The 12848-nt window shown below is 34.2% G+C and overlaps 1 protein-coding gene across 9 annotated transcripts in view; it reads left to right on the forward strand.

The window, feature by feature from the left end:
• The window catches only part of LOC144851658 (kinesin light chain-like), a 29812-nt gene extending 21912 nt beyond the window's left edge, over positions 1 to 7900 (forward strand). For 6 of the 9 annotated variants that reach the window (XM_078709228.1, XM_078709230.1, XM_078709229.1 and 3 more), the window contains 2 exons: positions 4482 to 4533; positions 5040 to 7900. In XM_078709228.1, coding sequence (XP_078565354.1) covers positions 4482 to 4533; positions 5040 to 5138 — 151 coding nt within the window. In that variant the 3' untranslated portion in view covers positions 5139 to 7900. Of the gene's footprint in view, positions 1 to 1011; positions 1054 to 4481; positions 4534 to 5039 lie in introns of all 9 variants that reach the window. The other 3 variants (XM_078709225.1, XM_078709227.1, XM_078709226.1) reach the window with 1 other exon arrangement.
• The last annotated feature ends 4948 nt before the right edge of the window (positions 7901 to 12848 follow it).

The raw sequence follows: 12848 nt of genomic DNA on the forward strand, positions 1-12848 counted from the left end.
ACATGCATGTTATTTTTTGTTTTGTTGCTTTTTGCTTTTATCATCTGCTCTGTTATTTTAAAGTTATTTTGTGTTCGGTTTTCACTCATTTATTTTTGCCTGACCAGATATTCCTTCCCACTTCATCTGTTCACTATCAAGCATGTTTGCTGCCATCACTCTTTCAGCAATTAGACACAACCATGACACGTTTGCTGCCATCACTCTTTCAGAAATTTGACACAAGTTCACAACCATGACAAATACACAATCATATACTACACCCAATCATGAAGAAATGAATCATCAAAACTTTAGAATAGAATGTCAAATCCATATAAGTGAAGACGAAAAATAAAATATTTTTTTAAAATATTGATTATTATTTAAATAATGCAAAAGATCATGTCGGCACAGCAACTAAAATGTCCATCCTATGTTCCTCAGTAAGCCACTGTTTTTACCACCATCAATTCCACAAAGCACTATTTTAATACTTGCCTATTCCATCAAGAGTTCAAACAAACCCCCACTTTTTCTTGTGACGATTTTTGCCTCTTTTGTGGAAAAATGAAACCCTACTGTAAAAATCAGGCTTGTTGCACCCATAAATGTATGTATGTGCGTCATGCCGTGGTATATATGTAGCAACAATCAAATCCATTAGAACATCAATCTCTGGACACATTATTTGTGTCCAGAGTATCATCACCCCCGACCCCCCTCCCCCTCCATCTTAAAATACAATAACCTAAAAAATAACAGAAGACTCTATAATAATTTTATATTTTCAATTTGCATATTTCTGCTATAATTTACTGATCCTACTCCTATGATTTAACATTCCAATTCCAATGTTACTTTCTCGCCATTTCCACATACAACATTCAATCTCAATATTTTTTTTAGTCAAGCATATTGTACACAAAACATTTATGTTCCCTCCCATACTAATAAAACATTATTTAATTTGAAAAAGAACAAAGTTAGTTTTAACTTGCAAACATTTTGTTTTTAATTGTGCAACAAAAGGTCTGATATATTTGGGGAGTTCGTGGACATGGTCAAGTCGGGGTGAGTGGGTTGTGTGAGGGCTCCTGTTAGACGTGAGTTGGTAGCGCTAGAGCTTGAATTGTTGTCAGTGGTGACATATGTGAAATCAAAAAAATACATGCGGTGTCTTGCATAAGCAAAGAGGGCAGCAAACAGGCGTTGATTCTGGTTGACGACTTCTTTGCTTATCGTTATTTATCCACCATGTTTTACCATGTACAGTAGTTTTAATACCAATCTATGTTTTGTTTATGTATTAGATTTTCATTAATCAGGTTATTTTATAATTTCTTCCTCTCCTCTCCAAATACAACATTGCACTAATTAAGATGACGCACTCTAGTCCAATCACTGGTGTATCTATGGTGTTACTACCGATGATGCACTCTAGTCCAATCACTGGTGTATCTATGGTGTTACTACCGATGATGCACTCTAGTCCAATCACTGGTGTATCTATGGTGTTACTACCGATGATGCACTCTAGTCCAATCACTGGTGTATCTATGGTGTTACTACCGATGATGCACTCTAGTCCAATCACTGGTGTATCTATGGTGTTACTACCGATGATGCACTCTAGTCCAATCACTGGTGTATCTATGGTGTTACTACCGATGATGCACTCTAGTCCAATCACTGGTGTATCTATGGTGTTACTACCGATGATGCACTCTATCCAATCACTGGTGTATCTATGGTGTTACTACCGATGATGCACTCTAGTCCAATCACTGGTGTATCTATGGTGTTACTACCGATGATGCACTCTAGTCCAATCACTGGTGTTAATACCGATGATGCACTCTAGTCCATCACTGGTATATCTATGGTACTACTACCAGTGATATAAGCCTATTGCACACAGCTTTGAGAACAGTGTACTTCGTTACAGCCTTTATCAATGTACTACTAGGGCATTATAATGTTAATTTACATAAAGTTCATCGCGTGTTGGGCACGCTTAAAGGGTCAGCATGGCGTGACTTAGGATCAATTGTGCTCGGTCACATAAAGTCGGTCGAAGCTACATTTCTTGTCACATGATAAGTCATAGCCAAAGTTTAGTCTCTGCAAGATTTTGAATACCAGTTTCCATACAATCTAACGCCGTTTCTATTTAGAAACTTGTAATGTGTACCGTCGATTACATTTCAGTAATTGACCTATTTATTTTTGCATTGTTAAGGGATTGTAGTATTATTTAGTACTGTTCTCTGCATTGAAATAAGACAGTTTTTTGTAAATTAGTTTGTTTTATTATTCTAGGCAGTGACATTTCATTAATATTTCAGGTAATATCAAAAATAAATAACGATATACAGCAAGATCATGCTGAACTTAATGATATAGTTGTAAAAACTGTGTAAACAATTTCAATACTGCTTTGAAGTGACTTCAACCCGAATTTAGAAGCTGTGAAAAAAATGAAAACTATGTGCAAATTCAGTATAGTGTTTGCAGAACACCGATGTCTGCGAGAAGAATTATTTTCTGTAGTTTTATTATTAAAATTAAACAATGATGTATTTTAGTTGCAGACTTATTGAAGCCGAGTCGACCATCTCGGTTCCTTGAGGTAAACAAACTCTCTAGTCTGTAAATTCTACAACAAATTATTTTCAATTTTGTCCTTAAATTCTTAATTTTCTTCGGTAATTCTGAAAGTATTATCAAAGCCGAAATTAGAGTTTTTTTGTTTAGTTTATTTAGTTTATCTGTCTAACACGAGAATGATTTTCCTTTTTTAATGCTCTCTGATATTCGTTTAGACAATAATATTGTATCATTAGAACAATCGGTGTTTAACCAAACTTTGTAATTGTTTTAGTAAACTACAAATAATGTATTATTACTAATAATCTGTTATAAGGCCGTAACTGTTGGTGTTATGCATGGATTTTAAGTAAATATAATTTCTATTATATATTTTTAAAATACGAAGCTTTCAATTATTTGAAATTCATACAACTTTTATTTATTACACTTTCAGATAGATATATCTTTATAGAAAAATAACACATTTGTATACAATCAACAAAAAATGGTATCAAATGTGTTAATTGTTAAATATAATATTGTAGTTAACTACTGTATATCCTAGTTGAAGTTTGTATGACTATGTAATAAGTTTACATAGTAAATTATTTTATTATGTATTTAATTACTGCTTAGATAGTGTTATAATCTAGCATTTAGGTTAGCCATTGTACAAATGAGTCTATAAGGGTCCATTCTTTAATTCCACAGCATGCAGATCATATTGAACTACTAACAGCATGTTATGTTATCATATTTATTTTATCCCCTTCCTTATTTCAAACGGCCTACTTATCGACGAGTAAATTTAATTTTTAAACTCTGCTAAATCTATGAAATTTAGGTATATATTGTTTCGAATCACCTGGAATTAGATTAGATTACTGCTTTGTATAGTTATGTTACTAGAAATATGAAATTTTAATGTCCCCCATGGTTTTTCTCATAGTTTCAGATCTCATTATAGGATACTAACTAATTCTCATGTTGTTTTTTCCCCTTATTATTGACTCTACTAGACGAAGGTATTATTTAGTACAATGACTTAAAAACTACATGTTTTATTATTTAAACTGCTCTCATCGATAAAACATGATTGTACACTGTTCTCATGGCTCATGTTACGCAATGCATGACAAAACCCTGCATGTTACGCCGCCTGTTTTTGCACCGCCTTTTTTTTTGCACCGCTAGACTGTTTTGGTGAATGTTTGTTTTAACCCATTTTTGCATGTGGGTGTTTTTCTTGCGTGTAATAAGATTGCTTTTTTAAAATGTATGTGTATGCTTAATGAATGTAGTATTCCAAATATGTATTGATGTATTATGTGTAGATACAAAGTTAAAGAAAAAAATTAACCTAAAAGTCCATTGATCAATTAGTTGACAGACCAATTCTTGTGTCACGTTTTGCGAGTATTTAGATCTAGGGAGAGTGCTAGGGGTACATTTCCTTTTTTTTTGACAGATAAAATGAATCTACTTTTTAATATTTATTTTTGATATTAATATTATATGTTAGTGCTCTCCCATTTAAAATTTTAAAAATCTCCTATCTAAGTGAATACAATTTAAGGGAATTTGTTGAGTTAAGTGAAATACTTTTTAAGGGAAATATCTCACTTAAGTGTGATTAGTGAATACGGCCACTGGATCTGGTATAATATATTTTTTGATAAAATTAATACAATTTAATTATTTTTCTAAACATTTGATTATAAAAGAAAATTTCATATGCGGAAAATGTTATTGCATGAATGTAAGCTATTGTATCTTGAAGTTGTTACCTGCCATGTTGTTGTTGACGTCCCTCACATTCTGATTTTTAATTTATTGAATTCTTGTGAATGTTGTAAATATTTTTTCATGTTCATATTAATTTTATTCATTTTTATCTTGAAACTTTGCAGAATGAAAAGAGCTAGTTCGATGTCTGTCTTAAATATGAAATTGAATGATGATGTAAGTATAAATAACCGATTTTAAACAATAGCAGACTTTAAACAATAACTGACTTTAAACAATATTGTATTCTACCATACTGTATTATAATGCATGGTTTTCTGATTAGAGTATTTATTTGGTAACAAACTTTTGTTGGTTGATTTCAACTGCATAGATAAAATAATTTAACTTACAAACACAGCTTATGTGGTAAAAAGGTGGGCATTCCATGTTGACCGCCATATTGGATCCAAGATGACAGCTAATTTTTTAATGTACAGTGGTTTAAAACCTTCTGGTAGTGAAAATTATGTTTTAAAAAGAATGTGTTTTCCTCTAAGGGGTGTTACTGTCATTTTGGAAAATAAATAAATAAAAAGGCACAAATTACGTGTCTTATAATATAGACTATAGAGTAGTTTGCAAGATTTAGTATTCTGTATTCTTTATGCCAGGTTTAGTGATGTAAACTCCATATATATGTATTTTCCTGATGCAATCATTTTCCAATATTTTTCTTGTAGGGTACGCCACCACCACGTCAACTAAGTCAAAGAGGACGAGTCGGTAGCCATGACACCCTTACAACTCGCAGCAGAAGAAACAACGGCGACTATATGTAACCTTTGTAAAACACGTTTATTGTAATGTATTCCACAGTGTGTACGTCCAATTCCCTGTGTGCTGTCGTCGATCACCACTGTGCAAATACACACGTAATTATAGCTTCACGTACAATGTGATTGAGGGCGCTTTATTGAGCATAATAGGTTTTTTTTGTCCAAAAATATAACAGATTCAATTCTATCTGATTGTTAATATAATTGATAAAGATGTTGCGCAATAACTGGATTATTTTTTTATTATTTTTTTTAAATGGTTATACCCAATCGAGGGTGCCATATTGGTGCGTTTAAACGGCTGTCTTCTTAAAGTTGTACGTTTGCACTTATTAGATATTGTATATCTCTCTGGTAATGAATGCTGTATGTATGAATAGGCTGACTGCTTCTAAATGTAATATATATATATATAGACTATAACATGCATAAGCTAAATGAATTCTACCATCAAATTCCAGTTGATTGCCTAAAGACTGTTAAAATGTTTTTTTGTTTTTTGATAAATATTCATTATCACTGATTTGCATATACAACAAAATTACGTAATTGTAGAATTATATTTTACCATATTTATAGAAAATATTTGGCTCTTAAAAATGTGCAGAATGTTGCTTTATTTTGAAAATAATATGATGTACATACAAAAACTGAATTGAGATTATTATCTGCAATCTAATTTCATTAAATTTTATTATTTTGAAATTATAATTTAATTATAAATTGATTTCTTTCTAGGCAAACACAAGACTATTTTAATGAATATTCCTAAATTGAATTATTTTCTTTTGTTTTATAAATAAAAAAAAGAAAATCTAAAATAAGTTTAAAATTAAAAGTTTGACATAACATATTATCATGATTGAAAAAAAAGATAAAACAAATTAAAAATGATTGTTTAACCTATACCTAGAATATACAGTATTCAAAAGCAAACAATGTCATTACTGTATGCGCACATAAAAACTATATAAGGAAAGAAGGCCATATATGGGCATATTATACTTACGGTCTTGATATCGTGAGCTTGTTACTATCTATGGCAGTGATAGCACACACACACGTGATCACACTATACGCCACTTTTTTTGTTTTGTTTTTGTTTTTTTTTCGTTTATAAATTAGGGATTGTTTGCATAAGTAAACAAGCACATAATAAATACTGCATAAAATTATATGTCTGGGCTTCTCGTATTGAAATAAAAAAACACTGTACCGTGGAGATGCATTGAATTATTGGGAGGACAATAACCCACCCTATAGCTTATGAATTTTACCATCGAAACATTTATTCTTTTACTGCCTATATGCTTCTTATACCTTGAATTCGTAATGTCTATGGCAAGCATAATTGTTTTTTTAATGTGAATTATTTTAAGTTGTTATTATATTGCATAGAAACCCAGAATTGCTATTATTGTTAAGTTAAAACACATGGGTTGTGATATTCAGTAGAACTAACTTCTATTAAGGGGACAATATGGGTTTGGGACACCTACAGAGGCACTTTAGGGACCCAACAATAGGGGTTTGGGACACTAGAGACGTCTTAGGGACCCACCAAAGTGTCCCTTTAATAGAGGTATCCATGAATAGGGGTTGGGGGCCACCTGCAGAGACATCTTAGGAACCCACAACAAAGTGTCTCCTTAATAGGAGTGTCCCATGAATCGGGGTTGGTTGGCTATAGTGTTAAAACATATATTGCCCTTGTTTGTAAGTGTCCCCTTAAGAGGGGTGTAGCAAGTTTAGGAAGGGTTCTAATGTATTTTGGTTATGTAAATATTTTATAGGTGGTATTTGAAAGGATGTAATAGAAAGATTTAAAAGATCATGTTGATTTGTGACTCAAGTCAATCGATCATTTTGATTTAAAGATGCTAAATTATTGATTTATTGATTATAGTATATTTCGCAAATCTATTATATTTTTTATTTACAATGTTATTTAGTTGTGATGGGTTTAGTTTTTACTATTTAAAATGACAATGGTTTATCTGATTTAAAATTTATTTGTTATAGAATTATTTATGTGATGTTATAGATTATTTGATTATTTGAGTGATAATTCATGCAATTATTAAAATTTGTTTGTTGTTTTTTTTTATGTTGTAGAACCCAAATGAAGGAGGCACATCCAATAATTGTCCTCTTAATGGTGTTCTACTCAATTGTATTTTTTTAAATTGAGTGTTAAAATATAGAATATATATAAAAAAAGACACCCAATTATTTAAATGTTTTATTTCTTGATGAAACTCCAAGAAAGTATGTATTTCAATATTATTTGTTTTGGCATTTTGGTTACGACTACTTCTGTCTGAAATTGCAATACATTATTTTCTCAAAATTTTGTAAATTATAGGTTTTCTAAATATTACTTAGAATGAAGCAACCAAGTTTGACTTCCAACAAAGAATAATGAGGGATTGTATCTTGTACAATGTATCTTGTATTGCTGAGAAAAATACCATATTATGGCGGCGGCAGTGGTGCATCTAAGTGCAGTTATAGTAATTATATCCCGTCAAAATTCAGATTATTAATTATGAATAGAAAAATGTTTCATATAGTATGAAAAAAAGGTTTTGAGCAAGCGAAACAATTTCTTGATTGGTTCCTCCCTCCCCTACCTTAGATACTCCACTGCAATTAAAATAAATCACACGATGTGTGTAATATGATGACGTCATCAAAACGCTTGTAGTGTAATTGCTATGGCAACATGTCGGTTAAGAAATAAATGAAATAAATGTTGCAATTAATTTTGTTTCCCTCCTCTGTTTATTGGTTTCAAATTATATTTAGTGAAGTAATGTTTATGCAATATATGTACTGTACGCAGCCGGCTCCTATCATTCGAACATAGAACATCAAATTAAGCTCCGCCCCCCCCCCCCCCCCTCCCATTATTTCAGAATCCTGGATCCGCCTCTTGTACGTAATAATAGTCAAAGAACTTCGTGAAATTATTTGTTATATAGATAAAGTAGTATGCAAATGATTTGTAATTAATTACTGCAGTAATTGACATATTAAATACCATCTGGACATTACATAACGTTTTCATGTTCCCCGAGGTAATTAATTAGGCAAAATGTTTACAAACAAGGACTAAGTTCACTCATTAAAGCATAATCAATGTAATTATATTACTCAATCTAATCAATCAATCGGCGTTTGGTTCCCACCTATGACGTAACGCAATGGCGTACGCGCAACGCAAGTGAATTGACCAATAAGAAGGAAGCTGGGTGCACTCTTGGTTTGATATCCATCGTATCGTGATTACGTGTGTGTACGACCTAGTGGGAACCAAGGTTTAATACAGCGTACATGCAGAGCGCGGCACAGATGTACGGCACTTCACCCCCCCCCCCCCCCCCCCGAATATAAACTTCAAAATGATAACAATAGGTTGAACGCCAGCACATGTAAATCAACTGTAACTTATTATTATACACCCACTTCAGAACAATTGTTCCTTTGTGGAAATACGATCATTTATTGTATAACATTCTACATAGATAGCTGTTGTTAAGATTTTGTTTAATTACTCTTCACTTAATTGCCTTTCACACGACAATAGATATGTTGTTGAATGTACGCATTCATCCGTGTTGCTCAACAATACACAACTGTTCGTTAGGAGGAGTCTCTTGAAGCATGATTGAAACTAATTCCTCGCTGACTTATCCGTTAAGAGCTAAAGTTTGCAGTTGGTCGCTACTAACATCGTGTTATCTTGTCTAATAATTGTACACGCTGTAAAATTGGTCTTTTGCATGAGCTGGGGCGACTTCAAGTGGTTGACAAACTTGATTGTGTAAACTGGAACAAGAGAAGTGATTGTAAACAAATATTACCGGATAGTGCCTTTATGACAGGTTAGTAGGCCTATCTAATATATAACAATTGGATTGAACTTCGTGGCATGACAGTGTCGAAAGTTTACAAAATACTTAAGGATATTACTGATGGACTCAAGTTATTGAGCGAAGGATCCCGGAATGCAGAGGAACTATATTCATAGATTAAAGGTAAGTTTATCAGATAGTCACTTGTGTTCCTTCAGTAAAGTAGGCCTAACCATTTTTATGACTCCAAAAAGAAAAGAATTACCCTTGTCACCGTTAGTATATCTCGCCTTGTCATCGGATTCGCCACGGAGATCCAGGTAATTCCGTCCTTAATGGAATTCCGTAGGCTTATTCAAGTAATTCCGTCCGTACGTAAGGAATTCCGTATTAAGGAATTCCGTTGGCCTATTCAAGTAATTCCGTCCGTACGTAAGGAATTCCGTATTAAGGAATTCCGTAGGCCTATTCAAGTAATTCCGTCCGTACGTAATGAATTCCGCAGGGTATGTATAGCCACGATCATGATTTGACAATTACTAGGGCCTACACAAATCATCTACTGAAGATTCACATTTCTTTTTCTTGTGATGATGGATAAACTTATATTTCAACTGTTCCATCTATTCTTTTCCGCCTCATTAAAGATATAATTTTCAACGTGTCTTATGCAAAATAAGGACATTTGTATCAGTATGTGTGTGCCAATTTTAGATTAATAAATGCACCATAATTATGATTTGGAGGGTTAGCTTAAAGTAGAAATGTCGTTATGGTGTCGTGTTGTTTTCTTTGTAGGAGGTGTAGGTGTGTATTTACCAAATAAGTAGAGTAGAGCGTCACGAACTAGTTTGGTTTCTTTTACTTTTATAGGCCTACAGCTGGGTCGTACTATACTAGTATTCATAAGTATAAGGATTCATTGTTAAGACACTAAAAGCAAAGAATATGGAAAGTATTAGGGTGTGAGAACAGAAATCTTAAACTGATTTAAGTGACTATTGTTGGTTCATCATCCTGTATTAAGACTATACCTTCCCAGTGAATGGGTTTAGTTCGTAGCATGGGGAGAGAGAACACCGTATTATCGTTTAGTAGAATGTAAAGCTTGGTTCCCACAAGGAGGAAACGCAAGGACATCGTGCGCAATGCAAGTGATTTAACCAATCACAGTCAAGCGATGGATTAACTGCTCTATATTGCGTTCCGTCTACGTCTTTGCGTTGCGTCTACGTCTTTGTGTTGCGTCTTAAGCGTGGTTCTCACTAGAGACGCAACGCAAGGACGTACGCGCAACGCAAGCGAGTTGACCAATGATAAACCATTGTTCGAATAATCCATCGCTTGTGATTGGTCAAATCACTTACGTTGCGTTAAGTCCTTGCATTGCGTCGCTAGTGTGAACCAACCCATCGTGGAAACCAAGCATTTTGCGTTGCGTCTACGTAATGGGAAATATACTTTGTAATATCAATGTAAGTACCGTATACTACAATATCTTATTAAGCTCTTTCATCAAAATAACAGAATTGATACAACTATTCGATACACAGGAGTATATCCAGAGGTTTCTTAGCAAGAAGGCCCGCCAAGTTTAATACAGGAATCCAATTATTACCACCACCACGATGTAGGCATAATCCTTAAATACGCAATCGATAAATAACGTGTTATTAGCAGTGACTGGGTTTTATAAAGTAAGGTGCCTTTTCCAAACAACAAAGATTTCCGAGTGAGAGGCATTAGGTATTGATCATTTCGTTTAAACAGATAACAAGCTTATAGGACTAAGTGGTATTATCAGGGGCCTAAACATTAATCTCGTCCAATTTGTAAGTTACGAAACACATACAAGTTGAAATGGTCGATCAATATCTCCATTTTAATGATGGAAAAGACCATGTACGGGGATTGTTAACTTGTTATGAAGCTTCCAAAACCGATAGATGAATTGTCATTTGTCAAATTTATGTGACAAAAACAAATGTGATGCGCCCATTATATGGACATGATGATATCATATCACTACCATATTTGGACACATCCCTTTTTTTTGTCGTCAAACGAGTTTGATAGTGTAGACACAGCTTAACGAACGCGATCAAACGTAGGAAATGATTTGGGTATAGGCCTATCCATTTGGGTATGGATATCAATACATTAATAATGTTTAAAAGTGTTTTTTACTGGAATTACCAGAAAATTACTATTCTGGTGTTTTTTTTTGTGGGGGGTTGGTGGGGGTTGGGGGGGGGGGGGGGGCTTGGGGTGGAGGTGTTTGGTTGAGAAAATTGTTTTCAATCAACGAACCTTACCCATACCCATTTAATCCAAAACAGTGCGTTTGTCTTCTTATTTGTACCCCATTCTATGTGAAAGAAGAGCTACTCAACAATAAAGCACAGAACTTAATCTTGCTGATACCTAGAACTCATCATCAAAACAACAGATGAAAATGACAATCATACTGAATAGGATCGTGTGAGAAAGGAATACAGGAGATCGGTAATACACTTTACGGATAAATCGTGTTATCTGTCTTGTTAGGTCAATTAAGCTCATTAAATACCATCTATCACCTGTCAATCAATGTGATTGACATAATAAGACACATAAGAACAGGAGACAATGCATTGGAATCAATGTCAGCAGCGTTCGTTTTTGGAGTGCAGGCTTAAGCTGTGCTGCTCTCTCTGAGATCGAGAGTAGGCCTACATAGATAATGCTTTGTGATACGTGTTTGCCTAGTGATTTCTTTAATTGCATGTAATAGTAGTGGAAATGGCAAAGAAATTGTTATCTATAGAAAACTAAAGCTACGTTCACATCACGTTGTATTTTTTTTCTCCGGCCACCGGCCCGGATCCGGGCTAGGTGTGAACGTAGCTTAACGCATATTGCTGTTTCTATCTGCGCGGTGCGAATTTTTGTTCTGTCGTCTCTCTAACTACACGTCGCGTATTTCCGGTCGCTCACTACGCGTATTTCTGATCGGTTACTACGCGTATTTCCGATCCGTTACTACGAGTATTTCCGGTCGCTTACTACGCGTATTTCCGATCGGTCACTACGAGTTTCCAGCAGTGTCGCTCACTATACGCGTATATATTCCATCTCGGGATTGTAATTATTATTAGTAGGCTTTTAGGGACTTTGATTGAATTCACGATGTCGTTATAAATCATATGTTCGGATTACCGCCCTCAATGTGTACGTTTTCACGCGCCTCTGCGCCTATATCTAACAGCGCATCGTTATTTGCAATACCATCTATGTACTTCCTAATTCAAGTGAACATCAGCTTCTATAAGACTACATTTTTGGCATCTTTAAAGACCTATAATATCTTAATGTTCAAACACACGTTGAACACGCGCCGATATTTTCCCACTGTGTCAGATGAATTTTTGATGTCCTGACAAAAGAATCTGAACTGTCTATCATGAATTTCCTATATATTTGATATGTCGTTTTGTATTACAATGTTACCTTATATAGGTTAATAGATGAGTCACAATTAAATCTCGAAACGCATAATGACCACACACTAGTAGTAGTACGCGTTTGGTGGCAATATAACATACAAAATCACGTGGAGTTGCTATATATAGGGTGCATCATCCTTTACCGTTTGTTAAAATTGAAAACATGTATCTATTGTCATTGTTGCTCTTACTTCTTATAGGCTACTTAACGTGTCCTTATTTTTGGTTTGTAAAGGGACGTAATCGCTATGCAAGCGATGACTGTGGCAAGCGACATCAACTAATCCATCGCTTGTGATTTGTCGTCAAATTACTTGCGCTGCGCTTACGTATTTTTACGTTGCTTAAATTCTAATATGTATGGTGCGCCA

This window comes from Antedon bifida, chromosome 9, assembly GCF_963402885.1.
Source record: "Antedon bifida chromosome 9, ecAntBifi1.1, whole genome shotgun sequence".
NCBI lineage: Eukaryota > Metazoa > Echinodermata > Crinoidea > Comatulida > Antedonidae > Antedon > Antedon bifida.